General features: G+C 46.1%; 1 protein-coding gene across 1 annotated transcript in view; it reads left to right on the plus strand.

The window, feature by feature from the left end:
• The first annotated feature begins 8,978 nt into the window (after positions 1-8,978).
• LSAMP (limbic system associated membrane protein) overlaps positions 8,979-18,099 on the plus strand; it is a 952,895-nt gene continuing 943,774 nt past the window's right edge. The window contains exon 1 of the mRNA XM_088527273.1: positions 8,979-9,117. Coding sequence (XP_088383399.1) covers positions 9,051-9,117 — 67 coding nt within the window. The 5' untranslated portion in view covers positions 8,979-9,050. The remainder of the gene's footprint in view (positions 9,118-18,099) is intronic.

Consider the following 18,099-nt stretch of genomic DNA (forward strand, 5'->3'; position numbering starts at 1 on the left):
GATGCTAATGTCCATCTTATGGCATCTTTATTACACTATGAGGTAGAGGTGAAGGGAACCTGATCCTCTAATCCTGGGAGAAGATATGCAGTGGACATGGTAAGCCTTTCTTTTCTCCCCTTCCCTGAGATCTTGTCCACAGGTATCTCGGCAAATCCGCTCACGACATCCACCCCTTGTTCTGCTGCATTCTCCTTTGCATTTTGCAGGTGTGTTGTACTCTTACATGCGTCCTTATACTCTTCTATATTGAGCCTTACTCTAGCTCTCTAAAGTGGTACTTTAAGTTCACTCTGAACTTAGGGAGGACTCCCCAATTTCACTTTCTGTGATTTCTTTCTAGGGATCATGAGCTGAAACCTCCCTTATCTCTCTAGTGACCTCAGCAGCGCTTTAAATCTGTGATTTCCCCATGTAGCCCTTTCTACCTCAGCTGAGTGTGCAGATCTGCTGGTCCCACAGCTCCACTGAAGTTGGTTGATGCCCACAGTTGTGTCATTGCCATGCTGGAGGCTCTGACCCTTTGCATTCCGAAGACACTGCATCTCCTGTGACGGTCGGTCTCATTTGCTTTGGGTGACAGAGACCTTCCAGCTAATTGGTGACCCTATCCTCAGCTGGACTGAGTAGCAAGGACAAGATTCAGCTCATTCAGAAATGCCATCAGGAGCAAGCCTGTGACCTTGCACCCCACCGAGCAGCGAGCTTACGCCATTGGATGTGTTGATTAATTGTGGATGGTATAAGTCACTTGTAGAACATTAATCACAGTCATCATTAAGCATCATAAGGGACCTATGAGAGGTCTGGTTAAGAGGGATGGCTCCCATTTTTCTTCAGCTTTCCTCATGCCTTAGCACCAGGAAGGACCCATAGATGAATTAACCTCTTATTTACTCAGGTTGAATTAAACCTGATGACAAGAACCAAGAGCCAACTACAGAGAAATAAAGCTTGAGGTTGTTGCCAGAGCCAGCAGCAGCACCCATGTCACCTGAGTCCCAGTAGCTGCTGCCCCTATATTCCACACATACATCTCTCCCAGGCTACAAGACAGCAAGGGCACTGCTGATACCTTCTCTGCTCATCAGGCAAACCCTCAAAAGATGCACACAAAGTAGGAGAAAGACCCTATGCCAGAGACCCAACAATGCAATTAACAATACAAGGACATCTGTGCATCTATTTTGTTACTCTTGATTTCTAGATGTTGCCATTTGTGTATTATTGGCCTGGGCTTTGGGCCATAGAATAATATGTTGCTGAGAAGAGAGGGGGGCTGAGAGAACCACACACAGCACCCCAGCAGCTCTCCTGCAAACCCCCGTGTAGTTTGCTGGTCTAGGAGTCATGAGTCACCACTGTCATAAAAGCTACAGCCTCTGAGCAGGAGGAATGGAAACACTGCTGAAGGTCAGGAGTTTGGGTGCTAGGGCATGAGCAGTATTGCCTTCCTTCTGTGGTGGAAAGTGGTGTGTGGTAGAGAAAACTCCGTATCCATCTTTTATGGCCGAGGAGCCAGGCCCCAGGAGATGGTACGCTGCCCATGCTACAGAAGACATTTGTGTTTAATGTGGTTGCCCTCCTTCTTTCCAATTCTCCTCTCTTACTATTGATATATGATCTGCAATTCCTTATCATAAATAAGATTTGCAGGCTCTTTGGGGAAATGGACTGTCTCTTCTCCTGTGTTTGTGCAGCTTGTGCAGGAGTATAAATAATAATAGTCATTAATGCTAATAATGTGTTTTTTAACCTCCGGTTCATCCTTTGCCTGATAAAATAGATACAAGAGAGGAATCTTTCTTGGGAAAAAAAAAAAAGAAGCTACTGGGAGTAACGATTAACATTGCAAAGGCTACCAGAAGTCGGGTAGTGCCAAACTTAAAGCTGCCTCCTCATGTTCTTTGTTAACTGAGGGGTTTTTGATTGCCATATGCTTTCCATTTTGTTTGTTTCTTTGTTTATTGTGCTTAATAATGTGTGGGCTGTAGACTCTTTGGCCAGTATGCTGAGTATTTGGCAAAGTCAGTAAAGAAATAGACTGCCCCTGTGATTTGAAGGGCCTGTTCTCTGTTTCTGTCAATAAACTGGCAAATCTTTTTACCTCTGTTACCTTCACCCCTCTCACTCCGTTCATCTTTTCTGTCTTAGTGGCTGGCGTCCGTGGCTTGGAATCATTTCTTATCACCCATTTCTAAGAGCATCTAGTACAATCGGCCTTGGTCTCAGCTGAGGACTCGATACGCTCCTGCAGCAGAAGTGATGAACAGTGGCAGTGGAAGAAATACGTATACTCAATACAGAGCAAGTAAGGGCAGAGGCTGTCTTCGTGATTTTGCTGATGAGGCGAGCTGAATCAGCAGCCCCTGAGTTTGGAGAGAGTCTTTCCACAGATTTTATTGGGCTTGAGATCATGCCTTCGGTGGTGCCTAGAAATGTGCGGAGCCCAGGCTTACAGAAAGATTGCTTTCCACAGAGTGTTGAAACTCAAGCTGTTTCCACTCTGCATGAATCAAGTGGTGTTTTCCAAGAATTATGATTGGCAAATGGAATCCAACTTATTGCAACCATGCTTGCAGCTACAGTCCAATATGGTTGTTTTCTATTTCTCTGGGTTACTGCAGATCCTCATCACTAATGGCCTGGTTTCCCTTCCAGGATGCAGTAGTGCTGATACTACAATGGGCTAAAGATATAAAGGAGGACAGATTTTAGGGAAAAGTAATATCATTTATTTTATTTAATACTGATAGTGAATACAGTTTGGGGCCTGCAAGCCCATATGCCTAAAAGCCTGCTTAGTTTTGTTTTCAGCTATGTTCTTTGGTTTAATAAAAGATATTCCTTCTTGCTACAAACCTTGCCTCGCATTATTTGCCTTTCAGCTCTCTATCCGCAGTCATTTCAGCACTGGAACTGTTAAAAACGCACAAATTGTTTCCTCCACTAATCATAAAGCACTCCCCTAGTCCCAGGTATCCTAAACAGCCAAACCCTTGCTTGCTCAAGCTTTCAAAAGTAAAAACAAAATCATAAAAATCCATCCTTGGGTAAGAGACTAGGTCTGGAAAATATCAGTTTGGGAGTTTGCAATTTCAAGAAGTTATGAACCACTGCAAGGAGACTCTCACAATGGGAATGCTCACACAGCCTTGGCCCTTGCTCATCAGCAGTCTTCAAGCCAGCTTGGTACAGACTCCATCACAAACACACACACAAAAAATGCTTTGGAAAGCTCACCAGTCTTCTATGATTTTGTCCAGAAAATGTCAGATTGCCTGTGTGTGCATAGGTCAAGTCTCTCAATACGGGCACTGCAACAGTGACATGTCTGGGTGGTAAGTACAAGCTGAGCAGTCATTTCTTTGGGGCTTTCTCAAGGCAGGCAGGTCAGCTGGAGCTCTGCAGCCAGTCACCCAGGAATAGCAGCAAATGGCCACATTCCTCTTCTCTGATTTGCCAAAAAACTAAGGACATGTACAGGAAAGCAAGAACATATGGTTACCCTACCTCAAAGGTCAACTGGTGGGATATATAGTAAAGCCAACAAGCCTTTTCTTACACATAGAGGTACAGTGATTAGCTGGTTGAGATAATCAGCTGTGCTGCACAGCAACTCCTCAACAGCCACGAAGAGTTGAAGCAAAATGCTCTCAGCTGTGGCTAAAGAGCCAATAATCTACAGCTGGGGCAAAGGCTGTTTCTGGACAGAGCAGGGGAGATGCTAGAAGAGCTGGAGCTCATTTCAAGAAAATGACTTCTATGTAGAGCTGCCTGGAGAAGCAAGACTTGAACCCCATAAGGAAGAAAGAAAGGTTTGTGTCGGTATTTTGTGGTAAGGGGGGGGGAAAGGGTGGAAGGCAGTCTTAGTTATGCAGCCTTAGTTATGCAGCCTTGAGTGAGTGCTTATAATGAGTCCAGTTAATGCTGGATGTGGTGGTGGGGGTTGTGATGTGAACACCTCTCCTACTGCACTGCAAGTTTATGGATGCTGTTTTTAAGAGCTGATGAGATTTTTTTTTTTTCTTTCCCCCAGCTTGAAAGAGCTGACTCTTTTCCCACGGAAAACATGACAACTCAAAAAATTATCTGCCAAAAATTTTTCAGGTGCCAGCCAATTTTCTTTTTCATGTTGTTGTTCACACTTGTGAATTTCCAGCAAAATCTTGCAAATGCTCAAAGAGTGGAGGCCTTTTCTGCAGATTTATTTCTTTCTGCCTGTGCACGTCTGTGTGTTCCCCGGAGGCAGGTTCTGTATGCCTGTGTTTCAGGCTCTCTCAACATAGCTAAGATGAGACTCCTCCTTGAAGAAGGAGTTGGCTCCATGGATACAGCATGGTAGACATGCTGATAGTGTCTACTCACTTATTTTATACTATGATTATGTGGTGATGTGAATGTACATGTATTCTGCTGGCAAATGCTTTTGTGAGATGCCCCTCATGTGCCATAGGTTGTAGAAGATGTGGTTCTGTTATGGTTAATGCTATGGTTTGTGCTGGGCTGGTTCATGTAACATGTTTAGCTGTGGGGATTTTCTGGTCAGTCTGTTGCGTCTGACATGAAGTGGCTGAAATGAAATGTGGAATCTCCTGCTTCTTCTAGTACTGCTGCTATCTCATTAGGTGGGTATATACGTAGCTTTTTATCTTATGGAAATACTCTTTAGCCACCTGCTACCTCCCTCAGTTGCTGGACCTGGCACTTGGTTATTCAGAAAAGCTTTTTACAGCTTGGAGTCTTGCAGCAGCCCTGAGAAAGAAGCCCCAAAGAAGCACTCTGCCATCTTCAGGGGGTTTCCTCATCAAACTCCCTCTCTCTTACAGAGAGAGAAGCAATGTGTGATAGTAAAGGGGAAAAGAGGTGGGATGAGAAGGGTGGCAGCAGTGTGCGAAGGGGAGTGAGGTGGAGGGAAGGGGAAGAGTGGAGATGAGTGTGAAGGAGCAGGGAGGAAGGGGAAAGGGGGATGTAGGATGCAGGCCTGGCTCCTCCTGACCATCCAGCTGTAGGTGAATAGGAAGTGTGAATCCTGTTTCCTAAGCCTATGTAAAGGAGCCTAATCTGATGTGAAACTATTTGTCATGCTCTTGATGTGCTGTACAACCCCTCTGTAGGAACACTCATTTCTGGACACACTGCAGTCCTTGACCTTGGATGGCACTGGGTTTCATAAAGCCACATGACAAATGATTTTTTGTGGCACAGAGAACATCTCCTTCCACTCCCTTTCCCAAGATCATGTGCAGCCCAGGCCACAGCACCCTTCTAAATCACACTAAAATTCACTATTCATCATAGATGCAATAGTCCCAAAGACATGCTATGAAACCCGTAGATACAAATAGTAATACACATATGTCGGAGATAGGCATACAGGACACTAAAACATCTAGAAAAAGTACATTCCTGGATAATGCATAGGTCTTTTCTCCTGTTTGCTTTACCAGTTTTTTTTAGCTTTAAATTCCAGAACTATTCATTCTCTTAAATAAACCCTATAAAATTTGCATAGCCAACTGTATTTTCAATGCTATTCTTATTAAAGTAAGCGGGAAAAAAAACCCCACTAAGCCTTTTGCTAATGTAACATGACATTTGCACAGTTAAATAACAGTAATCTGAATAAAATAAGTAATGGAAAAGTTTAAAAATTCCTCCGTCAACTTTAACTTACTTGCCTGAAAAGTATTTTGCGGTAGGGTCAGTATAAAAACTTGGAGGAAAAAATGTGTGTGCTGCACAATCAAGTTAATATCGATATTGCATGAAAGAACTAAATCTAACGTGAAATAGAAATGAAAAAGTAAGTGCTTAAACAGTTAAGAGCACAAAGCACATTTATTTATTAAAAAATGGACAAGCATTCATGCATAGTGCATCTAAATTCATCCACTCAGCCTTAATGAAATACTTCTACTGTGCATTAAAAGTAGCCAGCTTTCAATCATTCAGAGGTCTGTCGGAATCCAACCTTTCCCCTGCCACCCTCTATTTCTATGCCAGCTTTCAAGATTCTTTGGGCTTTTGAGTTCTAGGGTAAGTGGAAGCACTCTGATAATTCAGGAAGAAAGGTTGGAAGAGCAAGATTTTTTTTGGTTTGTTTTTCTTGTTGTTGTTATTTTGGGTTATATGTTTGGGGTTTAGGGAGTGCTGGACATAGATCTGATTCTATTTTTGTCTGTACGATCTGTAGGTATCTGACGGATTTGGGCACACAAAAGGCAGACTCACCTTTGGCTGCAGACCAGTCCCAAAGAGTTTCAGCCCACAGAATCCGATACTCCTGCTCATATTTAGTAGCCCAATGTCCTGAGTAACCCTTTGGATATGACTCAGCAGGAGGGAGGGAGCCAAAATCCAGCCCTGGATGTTTTTGAAGGTTAGGAGTATGTCAAATGGGTTGCAAGAAGTAGCTGTTTCTCTGCGTAGTTGCACTAGCATCTCCAGGGAAGTGTAAGGTGCTGCTACCTGAAAGAACACCCCATTGGATGCATGTAAGCTGGGATACCAAGTGTATGGACCTAGCTGCTCCCTGAACTGCTGCAGTATTGTGGTGGGGATTCCCCAGCAGCTACAAGCAAAAACTCTCCCTTGCTCCATCCCTCAATGACTCATTATCGCCACTTGATCTCTGGCACACTGGATTCCAAACTGAGGGGCAAGTTTGTTTGTGCGTGCACTCTCATTTGGGTCATGCTGTGCTGATTTCAAAGAATGAAAGCTGTTTTAAGGGAAAACCGTGAGCAAGAAGCATGCTTCTCTGTTCAGCAGTGGCCTTCAAACCACTTAAATATTTTTGGTTTGTTTTCCTCAAGAAATGAAGACTTACTTGAGAGTATCTATCATTCATGCTAATGGATAGCATCTATCCATTCATCCACCTGTCCTGTCTGTTTCTTAAAAGGTGGGTAATGCCCTGCTCCATCCACAGGGGAAAAGACTGGAATAGCCTGGGTGATACCTTTGCATCAGACAGCTAGGCCACTTGGTGTGTGCATTTTGCATTGCACTGCAATGTGCATTTTGGTCCAGTAGGAAACAAGGATGCATTTCTGGTCTAACCACAGCGTATGTTTTCATCCACAGCTACAGGGGATGTCATGGGGGATCTGGTTTTGCTTAGAGAGAGGGAGCTTAGTTTAGAGACAGCAGACAAGAACGCACAGGAAGTTGTTTTTGGTCAATTCTGCTTGCAAGAACAATTTGCTTTAAAATGCTCTAATACTATTTTGGTGGAGCATTGTTTCCTTAATGGGGGAACATCCTATATACCTTTGACACATGTACCCGCCCTAGTGTCCTGACAGGATTCATAAGGTGCCTTCTTTCCTTCTGCAGTTATAGTTGTGAATGTATTTGCAAAGACAGATTTCTAAAGATTTGCTGACACCTCACACAAAACTTGGGAAAGACTGGGTTTACAGCCAGAGAGGCTGTTCTTTTGGTACATGTTGCACCTGATGGTATTGCCCACCATTCCAATTGCTCTGAGGAAGCTTTTGGTGAAGAGTTTTGCAAGGTCTTTGACATTATGCCACCATCCTGTGTGAGCCTGGAGGCTCCCCAGGGCTTTCTCAGATTCTGCAGGAGCTGTTGGCTGCTGAAGACAGGGTGGCTCTGGGCTGGATAGTGTGGCCTGAGCTTCTGCCCACAGCCATACCCATGGTGGCTGTGCCCCCAGGGCTGCCACCCTGTCTGGGGAATGGGGAACTGGTTCCTGAAAGGTCATGCTGTGGCTTTGCCTGCTTATGACCTTCATGTCCCCAGCTGCAAAAGGACACTCTCTTTTGTGAAAGTCTCCTTCTCTGGAGATCTTCAAAACCCGCTTGGACGCAGTCCTGTGCCACGTGCTCTAGGTGACCCTGTGTGTGCAGGGAGGCTGGATTAGATGACCTCTAGAGATCCCTTCCAACCTTAAGCATTCTGTGATTCTATGATTCTATGAAATGCCTGGAGAGGGAGTGATGAAAAACCCTACTTGAATGTTAAGTAGCACTGGCTTTAAGTAGCAATGGTTTGGGAGGCAGTGGAGATATGGGAGCTGATTACTCCTGGGGGGTGGGTGGGGAGGTAAGTTCATGCTCTAGTAGGAGGAAACAGAAAGGAGAGAGGTGGTAGGAGAAACCATCTAAACAAACAGTGGCTTTACAGGCTGTATCTCATAACTAGAGGGATTCCTCCTGGTCCCTCAGAAATAGCGCAGAAGTCGCTGGAGACTTGGCCAAGATTAATGCAGCTCGAAGGTTGCTGTTTTTCCTGGAGGCCTGAAAAGCTCTGTATTGACAATCGGTGTGTCTGAATCTTCCTCTGACCCCTTGGTGTTGCCTGGCACTGATGCTGAATACGAGAGACCCGCACAACTCTGCTGAGAAATCGAATCTGCTCCACTGCTGCTTTTTTTTTGTTCATTTGTTTTTTTGGGGTTTTTTTGTTTGTTTGTTTTGTTTTTGCTTGATGTTTTGTTGCTGCTGCCTGGCTGGGGATTGCAGTCCTTTTTCACCGAGCAACTTCCCCCGTGGAAGTTGGAGCCCGAGGGAAACTGGAGCACAGTGCAGCATGTAGACCTGTGATGTGAGAGATCCTCTCGCAGAGGAACGAGCGAGCCATATTTCCATGATATTGCACATATTTATATATTATATACGTATCGCTAAAAGCCTAAATGATCTGGCTTGCAACACTAGGTGGCAGCGGTGGGGTCCCTTCAGCTCCGAGCAGCCGGCTATAAGGCATTGCTTGTTTAAGTACGGTCGCATTTAGTTGGAGCCGCAGGAGCGGGAGCCGGGGAGAGCCGCGGTGTTTACGGCGAGCATCCAGCGGGGCCCCCCCGCCTTCCTGCAGCCCCCGGGAGCGCGTTTGGGAAGCCGCCCGCCGGGATTGGCCGAGCTGCCTGAGCAGAGCCCGAGGGGACTGAGGGGAGACGCGGATCCCGGCTTATCTGAGGGGAGAGAAGAAGGAAAAAATAAAATAATAATAATAAAGAAATAGAGAAGCAAAGGAGCCGGAGGAAAAGGCAGAGGAAGCGGGGCGCGTGAGAGTTGAGAAGCATGAGGACCTACTGGCTGCACAGTATCTGGGTGCTGGGATTCTTCCTGTCCCTCTTCTCCTTGCAAGGTAGGTGCCGAGTTGGCTCTCGCAGCCTCCTCGGAGCCCCGCGCTCGCACTGAGGCCGCTTTGAAACATGGAGCTGCGAGCTGGCTCTGTTGGGATTCCCCTCTGCTCTGCTCCCCCGCTTCCTCAAACCTGCCCCCTTCCCCGCACCCCGAGTCAGGAAAACGCGCAAGGAGAGATCGCTGTTGGTGCGGCCGGTGGTTAGAGGGCACCGCATGTGACTGACTTGCCTGCTGTGTATTTATGCTTTTGCAGAGGGGTAGTAGCAAAGGGGGCTTGGGGTCCGCAACTGGACGGTTTGCAAAGGAAAGAGGCATGGGTGAAGATGGGTATCCCCCCCATCCGCAGCCCTCCGTACTTCAGGGCATAAGTACAGACGCTTCGGGTTTCTTCACCTTCCTGAGGAGATCGGTGTTTAAGTGGCTTTTTTTTTTCTTTTTTGCCTTCCCCCTCTCCTCCTCTTCCCCTCCCCCCGGTTGTGGGGGGGAGCTGGGGGGAGAGCCTCTGTCTGCGAATTCATTGTGTTCTCCCTCCGCTAGGAAAAAAGAGTGGGGGAGGCAAAGGCAGGAGAAGGAAATTTGGGGGCTCTTTTTTTTTTTTTTTTTTTTTTCTCTTGGTGGAAAATTGCCAGCTGGGTTTCTTGCTTTAAGAGCCAAATGCAAGTATGGGATTTACTCTGAAGTGATGACAGACATGATAGCTGCTTCTGAGATGCTTTCCATAAACAGGAGTCAAGGGTTAATGCAGCCCATGCTGTATGTATAAATACATGTCACATTGCACATATAAGCATGCCCCTGCAGCTCACAACTTGTGTATGATCTGTACTCATTCACACACACCCGTGGTCTTGCATGTGCATCCACACACTCCTGTGAATATAACATAGAAGATGAATAAACTTGCAGGGGCACATGCTGTTTTAGCTCACTTGCACATGCAATTCCTAGAACACCCATCTTTGCTCTTCCCCCTCCTTCCCTCAAGCCTTCCATGTGTGCTTCCTCTATCCCCATCACTAGTGTTGCTGGTTGCTTGCACGTACAAACCTTTTGCTTGTCCTACTGTGCTGCTGTTTTAAGTGTGTGTGTATGCACACATGCAAAGTATATGTTCTTATACCCATGTACATATCTGGCCTGCTGTGTCTTGAAGCGCCTTGCATTCAAAGTGAGCTATGCACTCGGAGTACTTCTCTGCCTGCCTTCACCATGCACGCAGAGCTCTTCCTCTCATGCTTTCTTATGCATAGGGTAGCGAATGAGATGTGCCGTGTCACAGCACCCTTGCTTCTCCTTTGCTCATACTTTTGCATACTTTCACATGCACCAACCTTTTCCTCTGCATCTGCTAAGCAAATTTCCATGCAGATGTGCTGCAAGTCACACGCCTGCTTTCATTGCAAGCTCCCCCTTCCCTATCACTGCTGTGTGCACTCACTCCAAAATCCCTCATGTTCTCCCTGTTCCTCACACTTACTGAGTGCTCCCTTTCACACAGCCTCCCTTCTTCTGGCTCGAGACCGCATGCACATGCTTTTTTGCTGGCACATATTTTCTTTCAAACTTGTGTTCTCTGAGCACTGCATTGCAAAACTGGCACCAACACCTTCCACCCGACTTCCCCCCTGTGAAGGATCCGTTTCTGACAAGTGAAGAGGAATTTCCCAGCACGCAGGATGCGCAGGGGTGAGAGGAGGACAGTGAATTTCTGAGCCTGTAAGATGCACAGGGGTGAGAGGAGGACAGTGCTTGTACAACACAAGTAGACGGTGTCAGCAGTGAAGTTGAGCAGCTTGGTGTGAACTTCCCTCTGCTCGGGAGGAGGAGGCGGCACAGACCTGGCTGGGAAGATGGACACTGGCAGCTTGCACTGCCTCTGCCTGCGCTCTTTCTCACTGACGGTTATTTCCTTATCAAAGGCTGAGGGTGTTTGCTCCATGCAATGCTCCTAAATCGCAAGCCTTCCCGGAGATGTGACCAGAGGACTGCAACTGCAGCAACTGGGAGCTGTTCTAATCCCTTTTTGTAACTGTAGCTTATGCCAAGCTTGGATGCTGTTTTAGTTTTACTTTATGTTACAGTGAGGTGCAATTGCAAAAGTTGCATCAGCTTTTTTTTTTTTTTTTTTTTTTAAACCTAAATAGGAGAAGGTCCTGGGAGGGGTGCCTTACCTTGCACCCTTTTGTGAGATCCCCTGGGCTTTGCAGTGGGACAGGAGGGAAGCGTGTGAGTCTGAGAACCTGGGGCTGCTTTTCTTACAGCTCCCAAACTTCAGGCATGCTGCAAAACAGCTCTGAGCCGCTGCTGGTCTAGTTTCATTGCTAGCAATAGATTCCCCTCTATAACTTGGAGGGTGAGAGGGTCGGGAAGCAGGAATATGGGGGGCTGCGTGGCAGAAGCAGAGCATTTCACGAGCAATCCCCAAGGTATTTGAAGGAGTTAAGGGCACTGTGCTGTGCCATCCTATTTTTAAAGGAAGCAAGGCTTTTTGCAAAGTAGCTGTTACTTTGGAGCTTGGTAACATGCAGTGCATTTAGAGCAGTGGTGACCCGCTTTGAGCACTTCTGTAACCCTGCTGAGTGCGACTGCATGGAGCTCCTGCCCTGAAACACTGCAAGAGCGACTCTGGCAGGCAGTGACTGCACCAGGCAGCTTCCCAGTGTTTTCTGTGTGCATCCCGCTGGAGCCAAGCAGCCGGCTGAGCTTGCACGTTTGCAGGGTATCCCAAACTTGCCTGTGCTGCCTCTCCCCCTTTTCCTCGCTGTCCGCTTGGGGGTGCAGCAGGAATTCCTCCTCTCACCCCAGTCTACCGCTGCAGCAGTGGATGGAGATGGGGACTGGCGCTACCGAGGAGGAAAGGGGAGTAGGGAGGGAGGCAGTGCCGGCGGGTGGTGGGAGCCCTCGTGTTGCACCGTGCCCTGCGATGAGCACGAGCTGCCTCTGCAGCCCGGCTGTGGAGATGGGCAGCACTCCCCTTTCTATCTGCACAGGGGCTCCAAGTCCTCGGCAGCTTTTTTTGCCCTGCTGTTTCCTTGGCTGTGCGATTCACGATTCCTGTGTTTCCTGCTGCTCCTCCAGCTCTCCATTCGGAGGCAGGTTGCTCGGAGGTGGGATGGCTGCGCCTCCTGCCCCGTGCTCGGTCCAACCTGCCCTGCATGGGCCGCAGAAATAAAAGCGTCTCCCCACCCTGGCTTTGCTGGTAGGTGGATCATTGAGGGATGTGTTGTAGCTTTTCCCTTGCAGGGGTTCTTCCCTTAGGTTATCATGCCCAGTAGCTGCCTGTAAGGATTAGCCTCTGGAATTGAACTGAAAAACTCAGTGTTATTTTTCTATCCCCAAAGAATAAATTATCCCTGTGGGTAGTAAGGAGAAATTAAATACTTTAGATGCACGGGAACTTCTGGTTTGATCAGAGTGCTTTTTGTGTGTGTGTGTGTGTGTGTATATATATATATATATATGTATGTATGTATACGTTTTGTTTTCCAGCATTGCTTTACACCAAAACATCGGAAAGTCTCCTAAGCAAACTCTTTTCCTTAGAAAAGGAACAGCCATTTAAAATCAGTGGTTGGGGGCAGGGGGTGACACAGGTTGGGAAACATTTTATTTTATTTTTTTAATCCCGGCCTGTTCTCACAAATCTTCCCTGTTTATCCCCTCTACCTCCTCACACTGATTAATTGCAGTAGATTGACTTCTGTGCACTTTTTTCTTTATATACCTTCACAGCTAATGTAGTAAAGTCGATCCTTTAGGAAAGGACATCCAGAACTGGTCTGTGTAGTATGGATGGCTCTTATTTCTGGTATTTTTGAGCTGTTCAAGCGTATTCCTAGGTGAGAAATGAGTCTGATGGAAGAAATCATGATAGCATTTGGTAAGTGTAGCAGGATGCTTTAGACTGGTATGTAAGGTAAATGTTATCTGGAAACTCCTCTGTATGTGTGTGGTGGGGGAGAAGTTATGTTTGCAGGCAGAGTGTGTGTGGCAAACAGTGCCCCTGTTGACATGCAAGCCCTGTGCAGTCTTCATGGACAGAAGCATGGGCCCAAGTGTTTCTATGTTGAAACTGAGAATGGATGGGGAGAACAGAGAGGAGCAGGAATGTGCATGTGCCATCACAGTGACAGTGTGGCGTATGTGCAACTATGTATGCTGGTGTGATGCATTTGGGTAATGTTTAGACATCGCTGTCAGGAGAGAAAAGTCTTTTCCCACTCTCTGGAATATACTTCTCCTCCTATCTGTTTCTAGCTGTTCCTGTCTAATAAATCAGGGGACATTTGCCCATACTGGCTATATTGATGAGGAAGTGACTCACTCAGCTGCCTTGCATTCCCTTAAATGAAGAAGAGGTTCAATACCTAAAACAAAACACTTTGCTTGTATTTATTTTATTTTATTTTTTTTTTGGAACAGGGGTAGCAGAGAAGGCTTTTTATCTGAGACTAGGGAGCATTAAAAGGATATCCCAAGTGTTTTTCTAGTCCCATCCCAACACTTGCAGGCTGTTTGAGTCAATAATTACCACCCCAGTAATGACCCATTTCCTCCAGATGTTATAAATCTTAGCAATCCACTACCTGCTCAGAGGACTTTATTATATGAGAACTAGAAGCTTGTTTTATCTTTTGGTATCTGAGATCTCTCATATGAGAGTCTTTCTAGTCTTGCAATACGTACCCTAGTCCCCATGCTTGTCAGAGATACTCTTCAGCCTGTGAGTACTGATGCATATGCCAATGGTCTGAGGAGGGAGATGAGTTGCTTTTTGACCTGCAACTCGTGGACTTCTTTCTAAACTATTTTGTCATCTTATGTTAATAGTAGAGCCAATGTCTTAGAAAATAAGTCCTTGTCCTATCCTAGTTGTGGTCCCCTCCCTTTCTAGAATGCCTTGCATCCGTTTCTCAGCAGTTTTCTTCTTTGCAAAGAGTGATTTTCTTTTTTTTCCCCAAAGAATAAGCCCAAATGTGACATAGCCTATGGCTAGTTGTAGCCACTGTGTGCTCTGAGACCTGCAATTATTTGAGTTATTTGGCTATTTGACCAGAGTGCTTTGGTGAGGCATGGAAAGGGACTGCAGCAGTGGTGGTGCTGCATGCTGACCTGCATGCTCTTGAGTGGGCAAGAGTGAGTAGAAGGGAAGCCTCCTTTGCTCAGGAGATTTGATGTGTGAGGGTCTCTGCAGCTGAGGTCACTGGCTGACTGGGGCCGCTAAAGGACTGAATGATCTCATGACTAAGTGAAATCCTGGAGAAGGGCATCCCAGAAGAACCTGGGGAAACCTTCCACGTGTGCCTTTGGATAGGTGGCACACACTTTGCATGAGATGGTCCTCTTTGTGAGCAGAGAGGCTGCTGGTAGGATGCAGAAGTCTGTGGTCCATATGGGAAGCACTAATCTCTGCTTCTTCAATACCCCTTTTCTTAAAGCACTATGTACCATACTTTTGCGTGCTGTATAGACTAAGGAATGGCTTTGACAGCTGATGTACTCTCCCTGCTGTCATTTTTTCTGGGGTAATGAGAAAAAATATCAAGCGCAGCACAGACCATCTTGTCCCATGCTGATAAGGAGTAGATAAGGGCAAGATGGAAAATGTGTGGGTGAGCATGTGAGGCTAAGTGCTCTCCTGGTGTTTGGGAGAGGGAGATTCCTGCAGATGGTTTGGAAAGGAAGAAGAGAAGCTAGGGATTACTAATTCTGGAAGAAAATATGGGAATTTAGTGATTCTCAAAGAAATGGGTGAAAAGGGGGGAAAAAAAATTCAGGCTCAATTCTGTGCTATGCTGTTGCACAGTGGTGCTCTGGGTAGTGTGAGAGGGAAGACCCTGGGATCTGGGGCTGTGAGTGGAGGTTGATGCTGGAGGCTCAACCCTGCTGTGGCTCGAGCAGCGTGGATCTATGGCATTTTTCAGCGAGCTTCCTCCAGCAGGTCAGCAGAAGGGAGGGCAACATTTCCTCAGTCATCTGCATGGAGGGAAGGGGAATAGTACTGTGGGGAAGTGCTGGTTACATTTCTCTGAGCCAAAGGAATATTCTCACTGACTAAGGCTTGCAGGGGCTCACAGTGAAGTGGCTTTCTGGCCAACTATGCTATTTAAAAAATCATTAAAAATTTCAGTATGGTTGGCAAGAGCTTATGCTATATCTGCTTATTCAGATACCCATCAGCACAGGACAAAGTTTGGTCTGGTTTTCAGCTCTAGAAGTACTGAACTTTGAATAGCAGCTCTCAGAGGAGATGATTTGGGTGAGAAGGCAAGGATATGCATACTGAGTTAGGCAACCTGTTAAAAAAACAAACAAACAAAAAAGGGTTTTAGCATTAGAAGGTAGACTTCAGAGGAGTGGTTTCTGCCTTAAGCATAACTGGAGGTGTGGGCTTGCAACCTGGTTTTTTGAGGCTCCTAGATCCTTTAAGGCATCCCAAAGAGACTCCTCTGATAGCTTGCTTTTGAAACAGGTTCCTTTGCCTAGGATCTGCTCCTATCCGCACTTGGGGAACCTGGTTTCTTCATTCCTTCCAGACTTGGTAGCCCTCTCCTTCAAAGAGGGAGATCCCTTTGCCCATTTGAATGAAGCTGTCTTGATTCCTGGAAGGGGGGTACATGTGGCCACAGGGCACAAGCAGTAGGAAGAGAGAGGGAGCAAGGAGACAAACAGAAGGCCGAGGACTTCTCCAGTCAGGGAATCAGTAGCATATTAGCATGTGACTGTTGGGATATGCACGTGCATAATCACAGCTCCTCCCTGCCCCTTAGCACTTGTACTAATGGAGGCTGCAGAGTGAAGCCAATTAGTCCTTACAACCTGCTGGGCCAATAACTATTAATAGTCCGCTGCGTGCCCTCTGGCTGATGCACCTGCTGGGAGCCTGGCTGCATGTGGCCCTCAGCAGTTGGCCCAAAGCCACGCAGTGAGTGAGAGCAAGGGTCTTTCTGGCTGTTAACCCTGTGGCCAGTGCACTGAATTACGGACCTTCTACTTGTGTGGGTGTCAGTGGAGCTGACCATGTGAATATACATTTGACTATCTGAAGAAGATAGATTTACAGGTTATGGTTTGTGCCCAGGAAGGGACTGTGTGGGGATATTCCAAGCATCATCTGTGGGTTGTGTTTTTGATGTGTAAATGTGCTTAGACTTTTCGGTTCATCTAACTGAATGCGTGCATCTTTGCCTTGTAAGTCTACTTTGTTGCACCTATATGCAGTTTTATTCATGGCTGTCTATGCAGTCTGTATGTCATGTTATGACCAGAGGCCATTGAACCTCTCTGGTTTTGGGAAAGATGCACATAAGAAAAAGAATGTAATGATGATATTTGTGTGTGTATGTGTCTGTGTTAGAATGTGTGTATATGACAGGAAATGCACAAATAGAATGGTACAGATGCTTCTACTGTGTTAACAAATCTGATTCAGAGCTGTATTTTGTGTAAGGCAAATGCTGTGAAATGTTAGTTCAGTGGGTGAATGTAGCATGATCACTGATAGGGGTATCTATGAAACTGTGTCTGCTTTTGGAGTGACCATTATTCATAGCAGATTTGCATCCTATCTTGACATGGTAAGAGATTATTGCCAGTGAAACAGAGTTGTTCCTGTGGTTTGACTGTCCTTCCTCATCTTTCTGATGCCTCAGTGTAAGATGGTAACTTAGTCTCACTTCAGTTGCCTACGCGTGAAATGCAGTGAAGGGAGTGGAAAGGACGTATTTGGCTCGTGCACTTGCATGGTAGAGTGTCTAAGAACAAATAGAAGGAACGGGGAGAGAAAAGCAGGCTTTCTTGCACATGCAAGATACACGGTTTTAGTTAGACTGACGTGATCAAATAGTACAACCTGACTGAGCCAGCCTTGCTTGTGCTAGCCTAGCTGTGCTAGTGTACTAAATTGGCAAAGCGTTCCTGGACTGGGCACAAATAAACTAGCAAACCTGCACTTGGGCTGTACATGCAATAACTCATTTTTGCCAGTTTAACTTCAACAGCAAGGAGTCTGTCCAGGGTAGCTGTATTTTGTCACATGTCAGGCTTAGTTACACGAATACAAGTTAGTGGGGTAGACCTGGCTGCAGGCTTGCAGTTATGAAATATTCTGTACCTGTTCTAGATGCCTTCTGAAAGGGACCAGAAATGGTTAGACTGGAAGATCTGTACCAATGTAAGGCCTTTTACTAAAAGTAATTTCTTAGTGGTTTAAGAGGAGGGGAAAAAGGGGGGGGGGGGGGGGGAAGCAACTTACACTGATTAAAGAGTCGCTTATAGTTTAGACCTATAAAGAGGGAAGGAGGGGAACAGCAGGGAAGTTTGTGAGGATACAGATCCCCCTTCTTAGTTTCTGGCTTACCTGGGTACCTGTTGTTGAGTGATTTGTTTGAGAGCCAGCAGCTAGAGAGCTGCAACAGATTGGGCTAATAATAAGATATATATATATGTGTGTGTGTGTGTATGTGTGTGTATATATATATATATATATATATATATATATATATATAAATGAAATTTAGTCTGCATCATGAGGTAAATGAGCTGTGGCATTGCCCCGGAGGGACCTATAGCTAAGGTCAGCAGTACAGAGTCTTCTTCCTCTTGTTGTCTGCTGCCTCCATACAGGAAAGGCAGAAAAGTTGGCCTTGCTCCATCTTGATGTGAAGCTTTGTAGCTGCAGGCTTTCCTTGAGGCTTCAAGGGAGCTGTTATGGCCCCTGCTCATAAATTCTGCTTGTCCTCTGCTGAACCTGAAGAGTTTTTGGTTGCTTTCTGTCTCTCTTCTCTTCCCCCTCCACTTCCACAAGAAATGGAATAATAAAAGAACAAACAAACAGAAAACCAATACCAACAAGTTGCCTTAATCCTGAAGTGTTGCCTGAGCTGCTGTAACATAGATATTGTGAAAGGTGCTGCACTGGCAGAAGACTTCAAGCTCCTGCTGTCTTTGCCGTAGAGCAAGAATCCATTCTTAGAATGCTGGC

Source organism: Tinamus guttatus, unplaced genomic scaffold (genome assembly GCF_059628265.1).
Source record: "Tinamus guttatus ecotype Peru unplaced genomic scaffold, ASM5962826v1 Tinamus_guttatus_pri_ptg000272l, whole genome shotgun sequence".
Taxonomy (NCBI): domain Eukaryota; kingdom Metazoa; phylum Chordata; class Aves; order Tinamiformes; family Tinamidae; genus Tinamus; species Tinamus guttatus.